This window comes from Pleurodeles waltl, chromosome 5, assembly GCF_031143425.1.
Source record: "Pleurodeles waltl isolate 20211129_DDA chromosome 5, aPleWal1.hap1.20221129, whole genome shotgun sequence".
NCBI lineage: Eukaryota > Metazoa > Chordata > Amphibia > Caudata > Salamandridae > Pleurodeles > Pleurodeles waltl.
In genome coordinates this window covers 1,428,845,026-1,428,871,916 of record NC_090444.1, presented here as the reverse complement: position 1 = coordinate 1,428,871,916, position 26,891 = coordinate 1,428,845,026, and the positions used below count along the sequence as shown (strand labels likewise).

The following is a 26,891-nucleotide window of genomic DNA, read 5'->3' as shown; positions in this document are numbered from 1 at the left end:
TGCACGTGTGTATAATCCACCTGGCATGGTTTTATTGTGGACCTTTGAGGACTTTAAAATGTAGATAAAAACACCCAGGATGGATCTCTTGAGTAACCAAAGTGAATGGTACTGGAATGCATGCAAGTGACCTATTAGGCCATAAGGATTATTCAGAGATAAGGTTTTATTACATTTCCAGCATTATTGCCAACTAATTACCCCAGGTAAGTGCAATGTTTTTATATCTTCAAAAGAATGGAAACTGCAAGGTACAAATCTCGACAGCACAGACATTTAAACTGATATTCAAGGGAAGGAGATGTTTTAAGGACACAGTGCATCACTAATCACTTATTGTTTAACTTCTTTGTGGCAACGCCACTAAGAAATCCTATTGGTTTCTTATGAGAGAGCAAAATCTGAATAGGTAACCCATAGGATTTTTGTATATTTATAAGGCATAATTTTCCGTCTACTAATTGTAACTCTCAGTGAATTCCTAGTGGTTAGTTGAAATCAAGCCTCCTATTCTATTACCCCACTGTATGTTCGGACAACTTCTCTATGCAGGCTATTACAATAATCCTATATGCATGGCTCATATGACTCTCACCCTAGGCCTACCATACTGTTCCAGTCTTTCTTTAAGACGCCTATAGGAATGTATGAGGAATAACAGAAGAATGACTAAAAACATGCCAACAGGTGGCTTCCATTTGCAAGCATCTGACACTTCTATTATTCTCAACATGGCTGCATCCAACATTGCCTTTTCTGTACTAATAGGTGGATAAAATACCTTACCTTGTGGCCTTGCCTCCCTGGTTCACCAGCATCTCCTTTTACTCCTTTATGACCCTAAAAAATAACACATAAAATGAAAATGTCTATGACAGTAAGTTCCGGTCATCTAAATCTGTCTCATAGTATTTGTGGAAATCACAGATCTTCTTAAACTTCTTCTGACACACGCTGTCCCCTTAGTGTCTTCAATGGAAGCAGGTTTAGCAAATTCATTACAGTAGTAAGACCCTCAACAAATGTGTGATTCTACTTGTAAGCTCTTAGACATTCTTATGGTTATATATCATTGAAATAAAATCACTTCCCACTGGGATATTCTTGACAACTATCATTTCTAGTTTGGCAGGAATAGCTTGGCTTACCTTCATGCCAGGTAAGCCTGGATAGCCAGAACGAGCAGGAGGACAAGCATTGGGACACTGAAAGAAACAGGTAAAGAAAGTTGCAATTTTAAACATATGCACAATCTTTTATTTTTTTGAGACAAAAACAGACAACACTCACCAGCGGATCACCTTCATGAAGAGCAACAGTCCCCTATAAAAGGTGAAAGGTACAAAGTGTAAGTGCTCAGTTTTACACCACTACATTTTTCTAATAAATCATCATAACAAATGAAAATCGCATTGTGAAGTGCAAACATTGCTTAGGACAAGAAACATGTACTGCAAGGCAAATGGCTACCATTCCACACCTCATTCCACTGTAGGAGTAAATCTAAATGTCATCCACAATAGGACTTACCGCCTGCATTAGGATTATCAGTTTGGTGGGTAAAGTGTTTAATTCCTGCCCCAAACCCAGAGATTTTAGCTACAAAAATCTATTCAGTGTTTGGGTGGAAAATGTTCTAAAAATTATGAATTTTCATGGAAATGGTTCTCATGTGAGTGAGTGCATGTAAGTGTGGGTACTTGTGAATGTGTGGGTGTGAGTATATGATGCATGTCTACTTGTGAATGGAAGGGTGTGATTATGTGAAAGAGCATATTTGTGAGCAGATGGATGTGAGTGTGTGCGTTTGTGGATCAATATGGATAAGTGAGTATGTGTGCGTGTGTGTGCTTGTGAATAGATTGATGTGAATGTGTGTGCTTGTGGATGGGTGGAAGCGAGTGTGCACGTGTGCCCACTGAACTACTGCTGCAAGTTACCAACCATCACTAAAAGCTATATTATCCATCTCTTTTTGCTGATTTCTGTTCTAGACAGAAAGAACGCAGTTTAAGGAGGAGCCCATTCCAACAGAACAGTTCCTATAGAACCTGGTATGTTATGCAAAACAAGGCATTAATGACCCATTTTGGCATATTCATTTAATGAAACATACTACTCTGAGTCATTGTTTAATTTGTTACATAGTTATTTGCCAGGACCCAAAGTTCTGCTCAGAAGCCCATCTCTGTTCCTGACGAATGTGAGGGCTGACAAATACCAAGGCTATATAGTCTGTATTTCACCCCATGCCTATTCGATCCACCACTATAAGCTCCTTGCCCTTTTATTTCACACTTGCAGGATTTTTTCATCCCTGCTTTCTACTTTTTTAACTGTTTTTCCTTCTTTTTCTTCCTCCCTCGTCCCCCTTTATTGTTCTATCTCCCGATCTCGGCTAAAGTCTAATTTTGAAAAATAAGTGAAAATGAGTGCCAGTGGGCCCCACCTGGAACCACCAGTTCAAATTAAGTACTGCTCAGGATTCCTTCATGGACTGCATAGCCTCTTAGGCAATTGTGACAGCACTCAGCAACCCCAGTATTCACATGGTCCATGCCATACTCTGAGCCTTCACATTTGATTATTCAATTGAAAATGATTTATATCATCTAGATCAGTGCATGAACCATGGGAGAAGAAAGCCAATTGCAATGGCATTAACCATATTCTGTGATCATGAATGAGCTGTGGAAAATAAGAGAGATTTTGCTTTGTAACCTGTAAACACTATGGGGCTGATTGCAGAGCCCCTTACACCTCCTGGCGCCACATTAGCGTAAAAAATGCACATGCATTGCACCACTTTGTAACCCTTTGTGCTACTTTATACCTGTGCCAGGCATAATGTATGCAAAGGGGGCATTCTCTCGTTCGGGGGTCTGAAAAAATGGAGCAAAGAAATATAAGAGATTTCTTTGAAGCATTTATTTCGTCACTTTTAATGCCTGCTCAGAGCAGGAGTTAAAAGGAGGCATGCTATTGTTTTCAATGGACGTCAATAGGCTTTGCAGGATTAGCTAAAAAAAATTATGCTAATCATGCAAAGCTCTGAACTAGAGTAAACATTTTTGATGCTAGCTCCCCCAACTACCGCCATGGTGCGCTGTATCTTAGGTACGGCACACACATGGTGGCATAAGGTGGCTCTAAGGGGCGCAAGAAAAGTGGCGCTGCACTGGGTGCAGTGACAATTTTCTTAAATCAGGGACTATGTATGAATAATTACATTACATATCAAAGTTTTAAACAAAAATCATGCTTTAAACAACATCATAGGCAGACTAACCACCATTTGAACCCATCATTTGCTAGTGCACGTAGTGGAGAAAAAGGGGGACAAAAAATAAAAATGGTGGCCTTGAGAAGTTGAGAGCAACACTTTGTGTGCACAGATAAAGTGCAGAGAGCTCATAAAAAAAGAATACTAAACTAAAATGATGGGAGAAAATGCAGTGGAGCTGTGAGGTGGGCGACAGGAATAAGACATCAAGCCTACGGGTCTAGCAGAAGAAAGCATTGAAGAGCAAATTAGAGTGTAGATTAAATATTTAAGGGGCACGAGATAAAGTGGGACGAGTTAGAGGTGAGATTCCTAAATTGAGTCCAAAACTATACACCAAGGAAGTAAACAATTCCTTCCTTGGTGTATAGTTTTGTGTTCAAATGAGTAAATTAGAGATTTGTATTAACCACAAATTCATTAACTGTAAAATTTCACATGAATGCCATTTGTGACGGACCTTTTTGGGGCAATACAAATTAATCAGAGCAGAAGAAAGTTTCTTCCAGAAACAAGGTTATTTTTGAAGATTGGCTGTTTCAAGTCACTCCTAAGGTTTAAACAGTTACTCAACATACAGGTCAGGGTTTCTGCTACATGAGCAGTCTGTGGTACCCACTGTGGCCTGCATTGATATTCCCAGTTGTGAAATTAATTACACTGCTGGTATTGGTAATTGTTGGACGTACAAATACTACGGTATTCTGAGTTGCTACCTGAACATCCCTTAAGAACAGTCGAATCACCATGGGTTTCAGTGTTACCACACCTGATTCCAGTGATAACTGCCCATTTCGTCCAGTTGCCCTCTCTAAAATGTCATACCTTTTGTGTGGTAGTTCTACAGTGCGTATACATCCCATTCTGCTGACTACTCCCATTTTTGGCCAGACCGTGATTACCACCAAACTCAGAATGGGGTTCTGAGTTTTCAAGATAGTATCTAGTTTTTGGATACATGCTTTAATTTAATAAGAAATCTTTGACTGGAAGTCACTACTTTCTAATTGTTCAAGACGTGATGTACAAATGTCATTTGGAAACAGCGATATGTGGCCTTGCCAGACAAGTCACTGAAAAAATGATCTTACAAAAGATAAAATAAAAACAATATATATGTGTCACTTACTCTTGGTCCTGGTGGGCCTGGTGGACCAGGTTGTCCTCTTCCTCCAACATCTCCCTGAAAAAGTAGGATTACAAATTAGCTACAACATTGTATGTATTTATTCATTAATTCATTTATGCGTGTATTCATTTATACACCAGCATTGCTCAAAGCCATTGTATTGCTATACATTATTATATGTAATAATTAAAAACAAATTTCTGCAGATTAAAAAAATTAAAACAGTAAAATATTACAGAAAGGAGTACAATAAGTAGACATGTAAACAGTTTTAAAGTGGTCAAGCAGTGAGTGTATTTAATATCATCTGGTTGTGTATTAACGACAGGATACACAGACAAAACGTATTGTGTCATGGCCTGTCTTTCAAACATAATGTGAACAAGTGCTTAACTTGTAATTAAAAATGTGCCGGTGTTCAAAGCTCTTATCTGAAACTCCCAGTTGCTGCAATTAAATGTTCGAGCACAGAATACTGAGGCAGTGTAATACTAAAGCCAACTCCTGCCTCTTAATCCATTTACAGTCACTCCCTGCCCCTTCAGCTCACTCTTGCAGCATTCTGATTTCTCCCATTGTGTTGCCTTTCCGTCTTTCTCTTCCCCCATCTTTCTTATATGTGTCTTTTGGTTGCAGTAATTGCCTGATGCAGATAAATTTGTGCCGGCGCTCAAAAATAAGTGCTGGTGCCCAGCACCAGCAACCACTGGCTCAGATTAAGCACTGATGTGAACCAAATCGCTTCCTCCGTACCTCAGTTGCCACGTCCTGATTCTGATTCTAAGCATGCCCACTTGTATAATAAGAGCCATATTAAATCTTTGAAAAAATCGATAAGTACATGAGTTAGTGTATGAGCTGCAGTTGGCACAGCTATGTAACATTAAGTGGTAGTTGTCAGGCTATGCAGCAAAAAATGCAACATCTCTTGTCCATATGCCAATTTACAGAGTTAACTTGCCAGTGCATGCTGTGTAAAGAATCTGATTTACATCAAACAGAGCAGAGGCAACAAATGGTATTCAGTGATGGCCTCTGATCTCCTCCCCGCCTATCATCTTCTTCCTTAATTCAATGAATGTGTGCACAACTTTGTGAACTAAGAAGGCCACCTTATTGAGCTGTCTCCTTTCACTGACAATCAGACAGTAAAGATATTAAAGTATCTTGGTTATGTGACCATGGTTGCCAGCTCCAGGGCTACTGCAAGTGGCACTAATTTAAGAAGACCAAGAGCAGATCTAGGAAGACCAATTACAAAATAAAGTCATTCTATGGCCACACAACAGCAGTGCCTTCTTTAGTCACAGAATTTACAAGTAAATGTGAGTTATTGTGACCAGCAATAGGAATGTAGATTTGATGGATTTCGTTTAAAAGGAAATGCTAGCCACCAAAATCTTAATATCCTAAAGGAAGAGTTTTAGGAAGACCTTTAGGTATAATTGTGTATTGTCTGGATATGAGAGAACAGAAATGCATAGTTTAGCAATCAGGGGTTAGACGTACAACAGGTTTTAACATTCGCAAACCAGCTGATTCAGTAAATCTGAGGGTTTGTGAACGCTCAATCCCCTTTTCAAACACATTTAACTAATTTAATGATTCAAAAAAGGTTTTCTAAATCATTAACGTTTCTTTGGGAGACAATACTGAATCAGTATTTGAAAGGAGTGTGTTTAGGGAGTCCCTTCCAAATACTGATCCCTTGTGGTATATATCAATGTGGACCCCAGCTGGCCACCATCCCTAAGATGGCAATGAATCATAGTGAGTCAGAATTTGCGACCTATCTCATTAATATTCATGAGGTAATTTGGATTCCAACCTACTACAATTCTGATTTTTAGGAATCAAGCTATGCTATTAGTAGATAAGTCAGTTTGGAAAAAGCTTCACTGGTCTCAAAAATACTGGACTCAAATTGTGACCACTCTTTTGGGCCCATGTGATAGTATATTAGGGCCTACAGCCCTGAGCAGCTTTATGCATAGGTAAAATAACATGGGTGAGAATGGTGGCTTCTGTTTTTGGGTTGTCTGGAATAGAGATAGCTAAATGCCTCTCCACACGACCAAGATGAATTTGGAAATCATGCTGCCTTTCCTCTCTCTTAAATGCAATTAAAAAACCCTGTGTTGGTACGTTTTTCAGTGTCACCAGAATGGGAAACTACATTCAAATCTAGATTGCAAGTCTACAACATTCCCAAAAAGTTTATATGACCTGTGTCCCTTCCCACGCCTTTCTTCATATTTTCTCGTCACTTTCCTGCACACACGGATATTGAAAACGTAACAGGTAGGCAGATTCTCCACTTGTTTAAGTGGTTAATTGCTCAGAAGTCTGGATTCCCTGGATAAGGATTTTCGCTTACATTTTCTTATTTACTCTCAAGACCTGGGGCATAAAATTCAGTATAGCTCTTCTTACACACAGAATGGGGGAATCAAGAAAAGATATTACGTTACACTGCATATCACATAAAATGACTACAAAGAACTAACTCTGCCCACCCAGCACTTAAACTCTACATCCCTATTTTACCCTCTATGAGGTACTGCCTTCTATAGCACTACAGAAGAAAACAGGATCAGAGAGTCCTCTGGACGTTACCAGGGCCAGATTGAGAGAGAAAATAGGCCCAGTCACCAAAATAAAAGTGCACCCATTAGTGAATTAGAAAGCTAAAAATGGGACAGTTTCAACTTGTAAAGACAGTCTGTAAAAGTGTTTTGCGAGTATGGAAAACAGCATGGATTTGAGCTTGTTGTAGGCAATGTTGGTTTCATTATCAGTGAAATCAACAATAAAAACTGGCCCAGCAGACCATAAAACAGGCACACAAAGAGCCAAAAACTCGACCCATGTGCTGACCTTTCAGGACAGCCCATCAGGTACTATCTAATTGCCCTATAGGCCAGAGGGACCCTGGCCATCATTACATTGACTGTGCATGAAAGTCAAGTGGGACCAATGCACCCTTTACAAACCTCATGCCGTGAGCCTTTTTTGTTGAAAGCTACTCCCATACAGGCTCAGGATGAGCAAATATGAACATGTTTTTTCCCTACCTTCACTGAAAGCGATGCTGGAGATTACAGTTATGCCTGCACTCCAAGGGCCCAATTCATAAAGGTAAATTTAGACGAAAAGCCTATGTTTAGACCTAAAGTCTAACTTTACTCATAGTAAAGTTAGACTTTTGGTCTAAGTTTAGACGTTTGGTCCATGCTTAGACCAAACGTTTAAACTGAGACCAAAGGTAAACTTAGACCAAAAGTCTAAGTTCATCTTTGTGAATCGGGCCCCAAGTGTCAACTACTTCCACTTAATTTTCTATAAATATTGCCAGTGCTGTACTGTGAAAAGGCTTCTTGAAAAATATGTGTGCTTAAACATTTAAGTTATGTACCTGTTAGCATCTTCTCTTTTGAATTGCAGCAAACAAAACAGTGATGGGGACAATTTTTGTAATATTATCAGCAAATTACAATCACTGAGCTGAATTCCATACCATCGTTTTCACCCACATTATTACTATAAAAACCAGTCAAATGCAGAACTATTTGGTTCTGCTCCAGTAGGTACAATGCATCCCAGTCTGCAGGCCAGATTCTCTCCAGATACAAACAGTAAACGGTCTTTTGCTACAGGTGTTCCTCACTGTTCCACAGGTCTCAATCTATATATCATTGATGAAGACTAAGTAGGCTGAAAATGGTTTGACGTTGTTTGTGTTTGTCTGGGGAGGGCCTTGTCTGGAATATTGTTTTTTTTTTTTTTAACCTAGTGCCCAAGTAATATTCTGCTTCTGAATTAAACCTTCGGAAATCCAAAACCCTCCATGAGCTAACTTCCCCCTGTTGGATGCAGGGGTGGTGTGACATTTGTAAGTGTTTGTCCTTTTCTTTTGCAAACAAATTTCAAACTATACACCCTGATTAATTATTTTCATTCCAGGCTAGTGGTATCTGTTCAGACTTCCTTCTCAAATTAGTGTTTTTAAAATAGGAGGAATAAAGTTCACAAATGACCTTTTTATTTTTAAGTATGACTCAAGGGATCTAGTCAAATTTGTTATATTCCCATTTCCATTTTTCCACAATTAGGGCCAATTATAAATAGCTGCTTTTGCTCAGAATGCTTAGAAAGAAATTAACTTTCTAGTAATACATTTATCGTGACAGCACCAGTGCGGAGGTCTAAAGAAAAAAATGTCTTCTATTGCATGACATTTAATTTCTAGAGCATCCAAATTTTAAGAAAATGACAGTGGTTGATTCTGTTATAGTTTCAGCTTGAAGGTCTCTGTATTCCATGGTCTACCTACATTTTTGTGAAGTTGTAAATTTTAATTTTAATGTGGGTCTACTAGATGTATGGATTTTTAAGGGGACAAGTACCTCTATACTTTACATTTAAATTTAAATGATGAGAGATTAACCAACTCATTAACAATGAGAAAGTGTGAGGCACAAAATAGCTAACAGTAACCAGATATGGGAATGGGTGTGGGTATGGCTAAACAAAGTAACAATGAAAGAACCAGATCTCAGGATCCAACTTTATTTCTTGTTCTACAAATAGCATCCAAGCTCACTGATAACTCAAACATTGTAACTGTACACTCTATCAATTCATCCTATAGCCATCAAATGGTCACCCAGTATTCTCCCTCCATCCAATAACTTCTAAGAACTCATCCTGATATTCTGCACAGCCACTTTCCCAGACACCTGGAAACACAACACCATACTATCTCTTCTGAAGAAACCATCAGCAGACATGAAGATTTTTACAAACTACAAACTGATCTCCCTGCTCCTCTACCCAGACAAAGTACTGGAAAAACTCATAAACAAACAGCTAGCCGAACACCTCAACAACAACCTCATCCTGGACCCCTCTCAATCTGGTTACAGGCCGAATCACAAGACTAAGGCTGCCCTTATCACTGCCATTGGTGACACTGACCATGGATAGTCAGACCCAAACACAACACTGAGGCTGCCCTTATGACTGCCATGGGCAACACTGAGCATGAATAGAGAGGATACAGCAGCACTCATCCTGCTCGACCTCTCAACTATGTTCCACCCTGGCTTCCACCCCATCCTCATCTAACATCTCCACAAAAGCAGCATATGAGGACCTGCCATCCGATGGATCAACTCCTTTGCCACGGGGTGCACCCAGTCTTTCAGCCACATGCCACACACTGCCGCTGTCACCAGCTTGATAGTCAGACTACCCCAATAATCCACCGAGCCCCACGCTATTCAACATCTACATGGCGCTGCTAGCAAACATGGTCTGCACATATAGAATCAACATCATCTCATACTCTGACAACACCCAGCTCATCCTCTACCTCTCCAATGACGATGCTCCAAACACCCAGATCAAGTTCCCCACCTGCAGGTCAGGACAGACCAACTGCCTAAAGCTCAACTCCAAGAAGACAGAGGTAGTACTCTTCAGAAAAGACACTGTACTGTGGACCCACACCTGGTAGCCTGCCGAACTAGGACCAGGACCGGACTAATCAAGCCAGGAAGCTCTGGATGATAGTGTACAATCATCTCTCAATGACCAGCCAAATTAATATGGTTGACTCCTCCTGCTTCCTCACACTGAAGGTCCACAAAAAAAATCTTCGGATGGCTCCAGCTCAACTCCTGCAAAACCATCACACATGCCCTGGTCTCCCTTAAGCTGGTCTACGGGACCTCACTCTATGTCGGCATCACCACACATCTCACCAAGAGACTTCTGGTCATTCAAAATGCTGCAGCCTGACTTACACTCAAACTCCCACCCCGCTCACAGATCGTCACACACCTAAAAGACCTCCACTGACTCCCAGTTCATAAACATCCACTCTTCAATTTCTTCAGCACACAAACCAAGCCCTACTCAAACTAGGCCCCATTTATCTGAATAATCACATCAAAGTCTACATCTTTGTCAGAAACCTCTTATTGGACTACCTCCTACTTGCCACATCCCTTGCATTCAAAGAACCAGAGCTGGCACCTGTGTTTTTATACCCAGCTAGTAAAGCCTGGCATGACATCTCTCTGCACATCAGCACCACCAGCTCAGTCCTTGACCTCTGCAAGAAACTGAAAACGTGGCTATTTCAATAAGCCCAGCTAGGGCTGTACTGCCCTTCTTTAGGCACCAGGATACCATTCAGAGTGAGATGCACACCATACAAATACACATAGCATAATATAAGATGGCAATATGAAACTACTGATATCATAGTTTAACTCCATTTTCTGTGTCTCACCCATATTCCCTTGAAGAATCCATTTGAAATGCTAATAACCACTGATACAAGAATGTTTAGGAACATAGAACAATAACTTCAAAGGACTGCAGACCCAATGGGAGGTAGTCACAAATGTAATAATAGTCCCTCGGCAATCTTGTTGTTACCCCTATTGGACCCACGGGTTAATTAAGTGTACGAACAACTGTCACAGTTTTTCATTTGTGGGGTATTTCTGTAATTGCATTCCCTTTCCCAGTATGTAAATGTGGACAGTCTCATAATGATCACCCTTCATTTACCAAGATCAAACAAAAATGTAATAAAGCATACATATATATATATATATATATATATATATATATATATATATATATATATATATATATATATATATATATATGCAAAAAAGAATAGAGAACTCTGGGTAGTTCCCAAGTTTAGGTGGAGAGCAGCTCTAGTAAGGAGCACCCTGCAACACCAGCGACACTCTAGATTTGCTCACCTCAAATGTCTGTTTATCTAGCAAAGTTTTTAAGCATTGGATCAGCACAGTGCTATCCACGCCGAGCTAGATAGTGACAAAGTCTTTTGCCATTTGTACAGCAAAGTCTTTTTTGCATAATTTATGCGGCACTCTAACCCTGAAAGGGATTTGTTTTGACTTATACTGGGTGCTCCCTTGTGTCTGGACAAAGCTAAACCTCTCTGATGAGCTCTAATGAGAGCGAAACACGTGTCAGGGGTTGCTTTTACTCATTCCAGGTTGGCTTGGATGGTATTTTACCAGTCCAAAGCTGTAATACTGTGCCTGAAGTGGTAAATGGCTTTTGTCATTTTACAGCTCGGCAAGGTTGACACTGTGTCAAACCTATGCTTAAAGACTTTGCTGTACAAATGGCAAAAGACTTTGTCACTATCTAGCTCGGCGTGGATAGCACTGTGCTGATCCAATGCTTAAAAACTTTGCTAGATAAACAGACATTTGAGGTGAGCAAATCTAGAGTGTCGCTGGTGTTGCAGGGTGCTCCTTACTAGAGCTGCTCTCCACCTAAACTTGGGAACTACCCAGAGTTCTCTATTCTTTTTTGCATAATTTATGCGGCACTCTAACCCTGAAAGGGATTTGTTTTGATATATATATATATATATATATATATATATATATATATATATATATATAAAAATATATATGTGTGTGTGTGTGTGTGCGTGGGTGTGTGTGCATGTGTGTGTGTGTGTGTGTGTATATGTATATAAAACTGATCATCTGCTTCTTTTTCACATAGAGTAAAAGCCCTTACTAATCATACTGCCATTAGTCGAGAGCATTAGTAGCCCCCTATGCGACCTCTCTCTAAGCATCAGGGAAGTAGGCATTCCACTAAAATGATCTTTTCAATCTTTTTCTTAAAGAGGCTACTTAGTCGCTGTCATAGCAGAAAATCAAGTAATCAACTTAAATATTTTTCTGCAGACAGGGCTAGTTTTTCACAGGGCTAATAAAAAGAGGTGACATGTTCTGGTTGTATTGATGGCCTTATCCACATGATGAGTGCTGAAAATGCAAGGGTCTTTAATGTGAATTGGGCACAAGGCAAAGACAACCACACTTTGGCATGAAGTATGTGAGCATTTTCATTGTTCTTCTTTATGGACCTCTGATCAACAATGCCTCTAAGACTTGAAAATATTTAACAGCAGAAATTGGGGCTTGCAGCTCCCACCTTTCATTGGGTATGTTCAACAATGACAAGGGATTACAGCAGGCCTATATTTCCACCTAACTTGCAGTGCCTCGATACCCTCTCTGTTACACTGCACTGTAAATTATGGTCACTATTGTCTGCTCTCTTTCAGTGTTCCCAATATTTTCAATGTTAATGTAAGGGGGGCTACCAGTCACTGTAGTCATCCTGAGCTGTGAAGCTTATCTCACAAATTAAGATAGCTCTCAGATATCATGCATTCTTTGTGCAACCTGCAAGTGATAAAATTAAATTTGATTTGCTGACTTAACCTTTCATCTTTCTGAGATTAATAAATGCAGCACCATTGAGTAAGTAATAATAACACCTGTTTTGGCAGAACTAAAAAAGGCACAATAAGTAATCACAAGAAAGTACAAAAACATACCTTTTAATATGTAAATGCATCTTATGTCACTGGCTTGACAAATTACACATATGTACTTCCTCATTACATGTCTATGCTGAAAGCTCTACCAAATTCCATTACTGGCTCAAATTCTTTTTTCCTTTCCCTTGTTCCAATAACTATAAACATATTTGTAACAAATATATTCTATACATTCATCTTTCCTAAATCACTTGTGGCATAAAGTTGGATGACTTCAGGGCACCTATGAAATATTACATTGAAGTACTGACCAGGGGTCCTATGCGGCCGAGTTCCCCAGGAAGTCCAGCTGAGCCATCGGGACCCTACAGCAGTTATAAAAACATTTTAAGATACATATTACACAGACATCCATTATATCACAGCGGGCAACTGAATTTATTGGCTTTTAGCATTCAAATGAGGAGCAGAAAATTCTCCCCAAAGAAAATTGTGCCACTCATGTAAATGGATAGCAGAAGCATACCAAATTGAAATACAATACATGAAAATGCACATTTATAAGCACTCCTAATACTGGCAGATACAAGAAGCTGAAGTAATTTGTCCAGGATCACACAATGCAACCAAATGAAGGAGAAGGAGACAAGTTTTCTTTCATGCCTGGGAGAATGCAAAGCATATCAATGGAGGAGGACATATTTCCACCTCTTTTCATCAGCGCATTATTATATTTGGGTGTCCAAGAAGTGTAACACTGGCTCTGTCTCAAGTGTGTGTGTGTGTGTGTGTGAGAGAGAGAGAGAGAGAGAGAGAGAGAGAGAGAGAGAGAGCGAGAGAGAGAGATATGCCTTGTTAATTTAAAATATTCAACTTACTGGTGGTCCTGGTCTTCCACTTCCCTAAAATAAAAGGTCAAAAAACAAGATTGAAGGAAACACAGTCATACCAGTTTCATAACATCATGACTTGAACAGGCGTAATGCCAAAATACATATAATTTGCTAACAAAACTATATCCTATTATATTTAATAATTGATACCACAAAACACTGATCAACAAAAGAATACTACAGTCTTCTAATAAACAACTACAACATGAGTCCAGTTTGAGAAAAATGTATTTCCATTGTGGTGGTGTTAAACTATCTTGATAAACCCTGACATTCACATTAATCCTTTACCTAGAAATACACACACACTTTTTAAATCAAACATATAATAGATTGAGGAATAAGAGAAAAAATGGACGTGAGTTACTCAAGATACTTCAAAAAACAACACCTAGCTTTATCGTACTAAGTAATTTGGTAAATAGTGGCTGTGGTAGCAGAGATTCCCTGTGATCAGAACTGCTAGGTGTTGAAGCATACAGGCCCAGTAATAACATAGAAAACAAGGGGCAGCCCGCCAGCCACGCGCCCTAGGGAGAATCATATATTTGCCACCCTCCTCAGCTTCCAAAAATCCCAAATAAAGCCAACACAAAGAAAATCCAGCTTCGCAAACCAGCCCCGATGGATTTCCAATGGTATAGTCCTGAATAGATATAATACTTTTGGAAGTACCAACATCTTTAAAACGTTAAATCTGCCCATAATAGATGGAGATTAGGACTTCCACGCAGATCCTGTTTGATCTTATTCAATAAAGGCTCAAAGTTTTTCTCAACTATCTTCCCAACGCTAGGAGAGAGGTTAACCCCCAAGTACGTCACGTCATCAACCCAATGTCTATTCTTCCAATGTAGGGTCTAGAGAGCTCAAAACTTGAGTTTTATCCTCATTAAAATGGGTTAGCACCGAAAATGTTGGCTTCCTCTTCTACAGCAACAAGGGCCCTCTCGATTTCTATGTAACAATCGCTATTTCATCAGCATAAGCAAATATCTTGTAATGGGCCTCATTCACAGTGACTGCTTGAATCCTCCAATTACCTTCCAGATGGGTGATAAAGAGCAAACAGAAGTGGTGAACAAGGACAGCCCTGTCTCATTCCTCTGGTGATATGAATCACTTCTGAGCCCTTACCACCAGTCTGTATTCTGGCCTTAGTGGACTGATAGAGGGCACTAATCGACCTATTCAAACCTGGCCCAAGCCCCTTCCTCTGCAGTACCTCCCAGAAATAGACCCAGGAGACACGATCAAAGGCTTTCTCTGTGTCCAACAACAGAAATCCCAAAGGTTATTTAGTTACTTCAGCAACATCTAAAAGGGTTATTACTTTGCAAATGTGATGGGCAGTATCACCGACCAGGATAAACTCATGCTGGTGAAGTGAAACCAGTTTGTCCATAACCATCCACAATCTGCCAGCCAACATTTTTAAATACAATTTTGTGTCTGCGTTGATCAGTGAGATAGGGCAGTATGAACCCAGGGTTCAAGGGGGGTTTACCCTTTTCCTTAAATATCACAATATTCGTGTCCTCCCAGGATGATGGTATCCTTCCGTCTAGTTGAACAGAAGTAAAAGTAAGCAACATTACATCCAGCAGTTCGGGGAGAAACACTTTATAAAACTTCAGAGGGATTTTATCTGGCCCTGCAGCCTTCCCCTGTGCCATAGAATCAACTGCAACCATTATATCCCCATGTTCTATCGGTGATTCAAGTTGGGCCTTCTCTGCATCATCTAGCTTTTCACTGAGGGTGGTCTGCAAGTACAGTGGTTAACTAGTCGGCAACTGTGAAATATCTTCCGTGTATAGGTCTACCTAATAATTCTTAAATACCGCAAGAATCTCAGTAGGACTCTCTACAGTCCGCCCCGACTGTCAGATTAGCAGGGAGAGCAGTCGTTAATAGTGCCTATCCTTACCGCCACCTCCCTCTGCCTGGTACGATGACCCAGTAGTCGACCACAACTGTCTCCAAATTCATAGCAGTCAGACATATAACTTAAAAACATACCTGCCACCACTTCGCTCTAAAACCCATTGATTTTAGCTTTAGCTGCTGCTATCTTCTGCATAACCTCTGCGCCATCCCGGCCCTGCATGATCAACCTTGCCAATTCAGACTCATGCTTAAGTAAAACCGCAGACAACTCTTCAACATTGGAACGTGCTAAGCACTGCTTTCTCAGCCCAAAACTCAAAGTCTCACCTCTAACCCCTGCCATCAAAGAATCCCAGATCATTTTGGGAGTTGCCATACCCATGCTAAACTCAAGGAGCTCCTTAATCCAGCATTGCATATGCATAACATAGTCCTCGTCTAAGTTTCCTATCAAAAGTCCAAAACCTAAGAGGCCTAAGAAACCAGGGATTGTACATTCCAATATTAAGGGATTATGATTCGAAAACATCTGGGGAAGCCGTTGGATCTCTATTGAGCCTTTTGACATGTCAGATACAAAAAAATAAACTAGCTTTCTATGTGGATAAGAATAAAATGTATAACCCACATCATCTTGTTCTTCAATCAACTGCTGAATGGCCCAAAATACTAACAGTTTCCACCCCATAGAGCTGGTCACGCCAACCTCTATATGTATATTCAAATCACCACAAAGTATAAGTGGGGCAGGCCAAAGCTCCAGCTCTATATTAAGCAGATAGAAGACTGCCGGGTCATCCAGGTTCGGTCCATAGACAAAACAAAGTGTTAGACTACCAGAGCCCAATCGAAGCTCCATGATGACCCATCCCATCATTTTTTACTTTCAGTGGGGACCCAACGGCACAGCTAGCTAATATAGCCACTCCCATTGTCATATTCCCTTGCATTGTACAGCCCAGTAGTGAATAGCATTGTTCTTCAAACATTTTCTGTTTTTCCCATGGTACATGAGTCTCCTGTAGACGAACAATATCAGGCTTCATGTCCCTCAACCCCAAAGCCACTCTGCCCCTCTTTTTCCTGTAATTTAATCTGCAAACATTGATAGAACAAATGTGAATGCTATCCTGCCCCATAACTGCCATAACTGCATAACTGACGTACATATCCCTGAGTATTTGTCCGATTCTCCCACAAGGTGTAAATCCATTTTCCCACTGGGATACTAAGAACGGCACCCAATTCACAATTGTGCCTACCAGCAACATCATCCATACCAATGAGAAAAAAAATGCAATGCCTTTTGTCGATTCCCTTTTAAGCCGTCCCCACAATCCACCCTTTAATCACACCCCCTCCCATGATGCCCCTCCCCTCCCAAGTCCTTTCCCCCTCAAATCCCCCTCCCACTCCCAATGGGCAAACAGGCCAGCCAGACCCTGATGCTGGACATGTCCCCTCCTTCTGACCACACAACAAAAATCACAGGAGAAGAACTCTCCTCCCATTGAACCCTACCCCCAACCCCTCTAAACAAATCAATATTAGACTAAGCGGGGCCCTGGCCCAAGGCCAAGACTACTTAGACCCAAGGTCCATGTCTACCAGAAATTCCTTAGCTTTTTTATCTCTGAAGTAGAAAAGTGGAAGTTATCCTGTAAAACTAACTTAAGTGTGACTGGATTCAGAAGAAAAGCTGCTTTCGCCCCCCCCCCCCCCACTGGATAGGTTGAATCAGCTGCCTGAGGTTCTACTGTTGTATGACAAAAATCCGATCTGAAAAAAAAGGTGCAGCCTTCAGAAGGACTCTTCTTTTAAGGACGAGCCAGGTTATATATTGCTTGCCGCAACAAATAGTTAAAAAAAAAAAACAATACTGCCCTAGGCTTGCCATCATCCCGCTGGGCATGTTTCTTGAGCTTGAAAGGAAATCTATATGCACGTTGGATCACTACAGCACATCCCCACTCTGATAATTCTGGAAAGGCTCCGGGAACTCCAAGACCCTCAAGTTAATCCTCCTCAGTCTATTCTCAAACTCCTCGAGCATCCACTGGGCATCTGATATACAAGTGTTCGACATGTCCGTGGCTGTTCTACGGTCTTCTGACTCCATCTCCAGTGACACTATCCTAGTCTCTAGCTCTCCCAATCTCTCCAAGAACTCAGAGCAAGTTTTAGACACCCAGCATACAGCACCATCTATTTTCCGATAAGCTTTCTGAGTTTTAAAGCTATCTGCACGGGTTTCCTCTCGGTCAACCATTATGTCTTAAAATCAGCCAATTCACTACTCTCTCCATCCGTGTTCTGTCAGGCCCCCAACTCTTTAGAACCTAATACTCCCCTGGAAGACTCAGTGCTTGTGACCCCTGAGTGACTAATCATTTGGTTAAGGACCCCCCCCTGCAGTTCCCCGCAAAACAAAGGGTACCTCCTTCTATAGTAAAGGTGCAGCACAGACAGGCTGAGTAATGCAAGAATCAGCCATAGAATTCTGCTGGGCTACACCACCGATAGCCTCACCATTCACATAGTCCTCTGGAAAGCATGTCTGTGAAGTCACTCCCGGAGCCTGTTGAGAGCTTCTGTGCACCAGGGAGCCACCAGGCCCCCTGCACAAGGGTTGCTCCGACGACACACAGCGTTTTCTGGTTTGCTTGTACATCTGGAGGAGAAGCTGCAATGGCTCCCTGTGTGTCTGCAAACTCCTCAGCTGCAGAGGCCATGGTCCCATCGTTTCCAGCCATCCCTATGGCTGCGGGTACCTGCTGATCCGAGAGTGGATCAAAAATGGCCAAGATCGAAGTCGAAGCCTTCCGCTGCACATCTTCCACAGTCCCGGGTTTCGTAGGTAAGTTTGTTTGAGCTTTGACCGAAGCTCCATTGTTCCACCAAGAGCTTGAGCTTGACAACACCACTGCTGTTTTCTCTGGAGCAGGGCCTCCCAATCTCTTTTGCCTCTTCGGAGCCATCGGGCATCGACCCCTCGTGCGCCAGAAAATCCACGCAAGCCACTGGCTCCCTCCATAATAACGTCACTGTTGCTCCAGGCAGTTTGTTGTCATGCAGGAAGGGTAACACCACAAAGTCTTTATCATAGCAATAAAATATTAGCTGAGCATTTTTCACCACAAACTTAGGGTTCAATTATCCAAAGTCAGCACAGACAGGATCAGAAGGAGATACAAACCAGTCGCTCACATGACCACCATCTTGCCCTCACGTCACGTCACTGTAGTCCTGTTTTAGGATTCCTTCCCCCACTGCTCTCTACAAACTCTGGATCCTCAACTTACTTGCCTTATGGGGTGGCAGAAAGAACTTTGCTGGCATTGACAATTGCCCTGGGGGCCTGTGGTGATGATGCATCCCTCCTCTCCATCTAAAGTACATTTCATCCACCGGCCTTTCCCCTCTGCTCCTGGGTCTCCTTGCCCTGAGGTAAATCCCTATACGAAGTGCGCCCCTTGCTCCACTAGAAGTTAGGCACTATCTAATCCACTGGCTGCTCATGCTGCCCTGTGATGGAGGTAAGCGGGCAGAAGGGAGCCACTTGATCTACATAGACACCACATTCAAACTCTCCACTTGCCCAGGGCCCTGATTTGGATTTGCCTGATAGACAGTGGGAAGATGCCTGTTCTGGTGGTGACAACGGACCTGAGGGTGAATTGGCGCCCCCTTTCTTCACCAATGCTAGACCCCCTCTGCTTCCCTGTCCTCCTACCTCTGTGGTTCACTGCCCTCTGAGGTATATCCTGCTACTCGCTGTACCCCGTGAGGTCCCCCTGGGCACCATTCACCCATTGGCTGCTTGTGCTGTCCTGTTGTGGGGACAAGCGGACTGTGGGACGAAGCTCTCCCACCGTGCAGCTGCCATTTCCAGGGCCAATGTGTTGGGAGCTACAAAATCGGGCAGCTAACATTAAACTGCTCCTGATGGCGCCCTGCTTTCAAGGTTCTTTAGTGATGCACAACTTGGGGAAACATAAGTCTCCATCCAGTCCGGGTAAAGGAAGTGGAAGAGCGTGCTTCTACTCTAGAGGACTATTCCTCCGACATTTAATCCAAAATGGCCACTCTACAATCAATGGTCCATATTCTCGAGACAAGGGCAGACAATGTCAAAAACCAGCCCAGATGAAACAACCTACGCTTAGTGTGATTTTCAGTAGAGTAGAGACCCCTCGCTCGACGACCTTCATAGAAACCTGGATCTGGTCCTTGATCCCAGAAGGTTCTCTGTCATCATGGTTTGTAGTGGAGAGGGCGCACGGCTCAAGACATTCCTATTATCACCCTTGACCAAGGGTGCCTGATGATTCTTCTATCCTCAGTTAAGATCCTCCTAAATTGAGCTGGGCCTAGAAAGCCCAGTTATGTTCTTGATGTTTGTTGGGGACACGAGTTGGGTGACTGATGCTTCCACGGTGGAGGTATAGCAGTGGTGGATTTGGCGGGACTGTTATCATGGGCTTTCTAGACTTGGTTTGCCTTTTTCTGTTGATTTAATGCTCCAATTTAGGGTTAATGCTCCTGGTCATGGCCTGGTCTCAATGTGACCCCAGTTCCTACTCCTGCCAAAACACTAAACTCTCTCATGCAAACTCAAAATATTATGGCCCATAGTCTCCTGTACTGGAATGTAAACAGCCTTTTAGATCGAATCAGACACACAGTTGTCCTCTGATTTCTTAAACAGACGGGAGTGGCTCTGCTGCAAGAAAGCCACCTCATGGGTACTAAGTGTACCTTTTCTTGGCACACATGGCTACAACTGAGTCTTCCATGCTGGCTTTACCAGGGGATCACAGGGGACGGTGATCTTGTTTCACAAAACTTTCCCTCTGTTACCCAGACGATACACGAACCCCTAGGCAAATACGTGGAGGTGCTTGGGGACCTAGAAGGGAACCATTACAGCCTCTTTCCTATAGATATTCCCCCCCCCCCTAAATGCAGACCCAAACTCTACACAACATGTCAAAACTGGTTGCTGTCCTACCATTTGGTACCCTCTTTCTTGGGGGAGACTTTAATGCTGTTGTCAACCCACATTTAGATGCATCAGGCCCTGTTTCTTGGATGCTCTCCCTTGGTCTTTGAAATGTATGGAGGACCTGGAATACTCAAACTAGGGCATACTCTCACACATGAGCATCCACCAAAACAATGTCCTGGATTTATTATTTTTTTATCTCAGTGACAGACATGGCAGCCACCTCAGGCACTGCGATGCTCCCTTCAAGGTACATCCGATCACTCTCCATAATCTCTTCGGCTAAGGACCTTCTGTACTTGTGCCTGCACAAAATGTGCAGCACTTAGTGAAGTTTCACATTGAACTTGCTCTATTATCTGTAAACAGAGCATCCTCAAGTTACTACTATCTTGCTTGCCCCACATAAGAGATGATTATGTGTCTTTTGCTTTCTGTATGTCCATGTGCTGAATTTGGCTTTGTCTTGTAATTAGAGTACTTTTCTTGTTAAAGTAAAAGTACTGACTGGACAATGATTTCATAACGGATATGACATGCTTCTGGTGAAGCCTTGGACTGCTCTCCCTGCTAATCTGACAGTCAAGTGCAGAAGGGGGTGTGCTTAGGTTTTGAGTCCAAAAGCAGGAACATCACAGGATCTAAGAGGTAAAAGTCTCGTATTGTCACCATTTGAGCCCAGTAAGCCCTGACTGCTACAGGAGTCCTGAACGGTTCCTACACCCACAAACATATCAGTTTGTGTCCATTCACAAATGTTATCACCAAAATGATAGAATGTTACGCCTTTCAAAGCCAGGACTAACTCCCATTCCAAAGTGGGTTGAACAAAACACTCCAAAGATTGTGGGGGGTATTGGGTAAAAGGTTTCTGCATGCAAAAATATTTTACTTACGGATTACAAATAAATGAAAAACTTACAATGTGCCATCTGAGGATGTTGGAAAAAAAGATTTCTGTGTTGGGAAATGTTTTACTTACTCAACGTCGATGGCTATCCGTGGATTTTTTTAAATCTATACAACCGCACTGGAGAAATTCCATTGCTAAAAATAAGGTCGTTTTCCCATAATTAACTGTCACAAATTCAGAAAATTATACAGTGAATTCCTGCAAAGTGTTACATTACGTTTTTGTTGAATCAAAAATAGTCGCTCTAACGGAACACTACTTTTGTCAATGATTGTCACAAGATATAGGACTGCAACTTGATATGAGGCAGTTCGAGCTTTACCATGATGCATGAAGCTCATTACCATAGTTTCCTTTTCTCGCACATCTCTACTCACGGCAAAGCTTCTTGATATCTTTTAGGTTTTATTAACATTTATCTATTTCCATTTTCTGTGATGGAGATTAAATTGTTCACTGTTGCTGTGGTTTACGTTTGCTTTCCATTGCTTGTTGCTCGTTCAAAAAAATATGTTGACGGAGAAGTGGGACTTTTTCACTCTTGCATTTCTTCTGAAATCTGCATTAATATACGTTTTACCAGCTGCCATAATATTAGTCACTTTTTTTTTATGAGAACACAAAGACGGGTCTTTACTCATGAGTTCCCCCCGCCATTTATTTAGCTACATTGATCATATAATAAGTCACATCAAGGGCCGAACTGGGAACCCAAAGCAGCCCTGACAATTTTGTCACACCAGGCCCTGGGTACCGAGGGAGGTATAACAAAGCACTTTTGCTTTTGTTTCTTTGTTACTGGGGCACTGCTGCAAAACCGGCCCCCAGGGACAAAACCAGCCCCCACCCGTCCAGCCTACCGGAAACACACCTGATGCTCTCAACGACTAGTCAGGCCCTGGGCACATCTTTGCATATACTGTGTCATTGAATTTATGACAGGTACGTACAATTATTCCTGTCCAGGTCATGCAGTACTTAGGATTAATTACTCACCACAAGTCCGCGTTCTCCAGGCAGACCAGGCTCACCCTAAAAGGAAGTGAAAAAAATAAATATGGGAATTTTCAATGATGTGTTTGTTTCAGCAGATAAGTGGCAGTAATCTTCACTGGTTATGTTTGTAATGAAAATGTGGTGTTAAGAATGTACAATGTCCTTCCTTAAATATAATCTCTAAACAGTGGAAGATGACTGGGCTGAAAATGATAACCATATTTCTTAAAATGTCTGTGTACAATTAATTTGTTTTGATCTCAAGTCCGTAGCCTTAAACCAGAATGTCACACAGAATCTGGCCAGTTCTCTAAAGCATCTATGAGTGCATAAAAATGCCGGAAGGAACACTCTTTTATGTACTCTTGCATATCTTTGTGATTCTGCTCTGAAACATCCAACTCTCTCATAGTAAAAGTATGAAGAAGGCACAGACCTTTCCATTCGTACAAACTGCATTTTAAAATTGCCTAAATATTCCCATTTAATTCCCATTTTAGATATTTGGGGCTAATTCACAAAAGCATGTACCTAACCTATTAATACAGGAAAATTTATTTATATTCCCCAAAAGTTCTGGCCCTTTTCTGTAGAAGAAAGAAGTATTCAGCCCATTTGTATTACCCAATTGAAAACACTCTACTACAAAACACATTGAGGGTTTGGTACTGAGATATTGATTTGCACAATCGTTCTGATGCACTGAGGTTTCTAAAAATAGATTTATGATTTCTTTAAAACTGAAAGATAATGAAATTGAGTTGTCATTACTGCTCAAAGCAAATCTAACTTTGGTTTTGGGATTAAAGGTCTTTTGATGTGACAAAATGAACAGACAATCAATGATGCTCAGTTCTGTAGATTTTTTACAGGGCTCACCAGTGTCCTCACAGATTACTTTGAACATTGCCTATTGATGTGCTAACTAGAAACGTAAATCAGAAATTATTTTTGACAGTAATAGTTAATTTGAACCATTTTCTGCTTGCCCATGTGGAAGCAACCGATTGGATGCCCAGTCATTTTGCCACTCATTTGCAGAATGTACAATCTAGTCTACAGAATGACAATATGGTCACTAAGGTAAACAAAATCTATCACAACCAATGACTAGACTGGGGAAATGCAGTAAGGCATTCTACACTCCTATTGCTCCTTGGGCAAAGCACGCTGATTTTGTGGAGGGATGCTGGAAGGGGGTCGACATATAGTACCATCTTCTGATTTATCTTTAAACTGTCATATTCCACTAATTCTCAATGTCATATTACTGTCTTTTCTCTAAGCTTTTGCGTCTTGTGTTTTGTCTTCCAAATTTATGTATATAATAATGCATATTTATAATGATTTTGCATCCGCTTAGTGATTTTGCTTTCCCAGTTTTAGCTTTTGTTCTCATATTGGGCCAGATGTATGAAGCTCTTTTAATGGCCGTAAACAGCCCATCGTGCCGTTTGCGACCGGTAAAAGGATTTTTGCCATGTACCATGCCTATTTTGATAGTCAGTAACCTATTACTGACTTGGCAAATAGGGTTTGCAACTCACTATTAGGAAGGGGCGTGCCAAGGGCGTCCCTTCCTAAAATGAGTCATGGAGAGATGTAAGAATGTTTTGCGACCGGGAATGAGGTCGCAAAGCATACACAGTTACCACCAATTTCAAGTTGGTGGTAAGCCATTTGCAAATGTGAAGTGGTCCCTAAGGGACCCCGTCCCTTTTGTGAAAGGGGGTGCAAACATTTCTTAAGAGCAGGCAGTGGTCCCATGGACCACTGCCTACTCTTAAAAAATAAAAAATAAACTTTTCAGTTTTCTTTTCGTAATGCATCCCATGTTCCTTTAAGGAAAACGGGATGCATTACAAAAAAAGATTGCTTTATTTTACAAGCAATCACAGACATGGTGGTCTGCTGACCCCAGCAGGTCACCATCCCTGTGATTGTAGCCATTCACAATGGGTCCCAAATTGCAACCTGCCTCATGAATACTAATGAGGCAGGTCAATTTGCGACCCACTGCGAATCACTAACATTGTCAAAAACACTGTCATATATCGCAGTTTGTGATTTCCTAATAGCGATTCACTGAGATTTGCTATTAGGAAATCATAAACATTAAACTACATACATATGGTCCACTGGTTTCTGGTCTGTTGCTTTCCCAAGAACTTGTTGTTTTCCACCTGTTCTTTTTTTCCTCCAAACTAGCTTTGCACTTTATTGTACGTCTCACCCTACTTTTCGTTATTTTAAATTATTATGTTTTTTCTGTTCAAGAAAAGACTCTGAAAATGTGCACATAAATTTCAATTTGAAACATTTGTCAAAGAGACAAGCTAACCATTGTGAAACAGAAAGGTTTCACAGCAGGCACTTCATGTGAAAGCTCAGGAAAGAGCAACATTTTTTAAAGACACTTGTTCTAAATATTTCTAGAACTGTTATGTTCTACAGTTTCTCCATAAAGCAAGGAATTCGTTTGGGGTTAGCATTAATACATCTGAATCGAAACACTGCAATCATGATACCTTTATTCCAGACAGATTTCTAATTTTCCTGATTCTATAACCAAATGTATCCTTGTCTTTTTACAGAGGGACCTACCAGTGCACCACAAGCTACACACTACTTTCATGTTAGTCTCTTTGTTGATGGATTCATCATGCGCCTGAGTCTACAATCCTGTTACTCTGTTTCTGAGAGGGTCCACAATGTATTCGAGCCCACACACTGCCTTCATATGAGCCTGTTGCAAGAGAATCCTCCATGAAATGGAGTCTGTTCCCTGGATTCATGACGTTCTTTTTATGGAAAGATTAATCAGGCAGCCAAGTTCACACTCTCCATTTATAAAATGCTATGTTAAAGTAATGCAACATGCAACTACGTCTGTATACTGTATTAGGTTTCTTTCTGCAAAGTTCCACAGTGCATCCACTATACATCCAATCTATACATTTCTATTTATTTCTAGAAGGCCCCACCATGCAGTCAAATTAACTCAGTACATAAAATGATTCACAGTTTATGGTAGGTGGTTCAACTGAGGCCTTGGAGGCTCTGGAGCTATTTTGATGTACACTTCACACGCAATCTCAATTGTAATTACCTTCGGTCCTAGTGGACCACCTGGTCCAGGTGCTCCCTCCGGCCCAGTGAGTCCCTAAAGGAGTCAAACGAGAAATTAGAAATCAACATGCCTTAAATCCTTATATATATGAAACTAAAACAAACAAATATGTGCATGGTGAAGCTACTTTTTGTATTTTACGGCGTTGAGATTGACTCCTAAACCCGCCAACTGGATAGGGACGAAATGGTAGGACAAAGTCAGGAACAACTTGTAAAAAAGAAAGTTAAAAACTACTGCTGCCTATTGTGTAATACTAAAAAGGTACCATGCCATGCAATACCATATACGTTTTAGACTGATTTTAGACATTTTAGACTTACTCCTAATGCCTTTGTGAGAAATAAATTCTGTCTTTTATTGTATTTAGTTATCTATCTGTGAAGTTATTTGAGTACTTGATTATGGATTTTTAATTCAGCACAAACCTTACAAAGAGTGAAATGAGCAGCACTGTACAAATATTATCAGAATAATCATAATGAAATAAAAATAAATTATTATCTCAAATTTTAAACTTAAATATTAGTCAAGGGTTGGTAAAATACAAGTAGACAGTAGCTATTTCAACAAACAGGAATTATAGAATGCAGGCTTCACATTTTATCTAATAGGGATGTTAACACAAAAGAATCAGCTATGTAATAGATTTAGTCAAGGTGGGCAAAAGTGGAATTTATGACTTAGGATACTATGAAAACCTGGAATGCTGACATGTGAAGCAGCATGCTTTCTTCTACTATAGGGAAAGTTACGTGCCTACCTCTTTTGAGGACGGGCAACAGGGAGATACAACTGGTTGTCAGAACTCTGTTAACCAATTCTTTAATTATACATAGAGTAGGATTTTGCTTCGCCCTAGAGGAGTATATCTCTGGCACCAAATAATATTTGGTGTTTGGAGTACCTTTCCACCTCCTCTCAAGTGCTTAATTTAAATGCATAAAGGGGTATTTTACATCAAGAAAGCACGCTGGTGCATGACACATTCAATTATTTATGTCATACATCCATTATATACATAAAGCTATCCTGTCTTACATACTCTTATCAGAACTTGTATGGATACAAGGCCGCCCAAGTGGGCTGTCGGTCAGAAGAGTGAGGTAACCAGAAGCAAAACTTGCCTTGTATTTAAAAATCGATGTTAGAGCTTGGGAGAATGATTTACTTAACGAGAACATGTTTTAATTATGCTGCTTCTTCTCCCATACTGCCCTTGCCCCAACACACTGTCCTTGCATTCTCCATCCTTTCATTTATTCACCAATTAATCTAGCCATCAGTTCATGC

The 26,891-nt window shown here is 41.1% G+C and overlaps 1 protein-coding gene across 1 annotated transcript in view; it reads right to left on the bottom strand.

Moving 5' to 3' along the window:
* Positions 1 to 26,891, bottom strand: part of COL9A1 (collagen type IX alpha 1 chain) — a 297,653-nt gene that overhangs the window by 110,180 nt on the left and 160,582 nt on the right. The window contains exons 11-18 of the mRNA XM_069235721.1: positions 25,578 to 25,631; positions 22,469 to 22,504; positions 13,650 to 13,673; positions 13,083 to 13,136; positions 4,413 to 4,466; positions 1,291 to 1,323; positions 1,149 to 1,205; positions 787 to 840 (exon numbers count right to left, since the gene is read on the bottom strand). Coding sequence (XP_069091822.1) covers positions 787 to 840; positions 1,149 to 1,205; positions 1,291 to 1,323; positions 4,413 to 4,466; positions 13,083 to 13,136; positions 13,650 to 13,673; positions 22,469 to 22,504; positions 25,578 to 25,631 — 366 coding nt within the window. The remainder of the gene's footprint in view (positions 1 to 786; positions 841 to 1,148; positions 1,206 to 1,290; positions 1,324 to 4,412; positions 4,467 to 13,082; positions 13,137 to 13,649; positions 13,674 to 22,468; positions 22,505 to 25,577; positions 25,632 to 26,891) is intronic.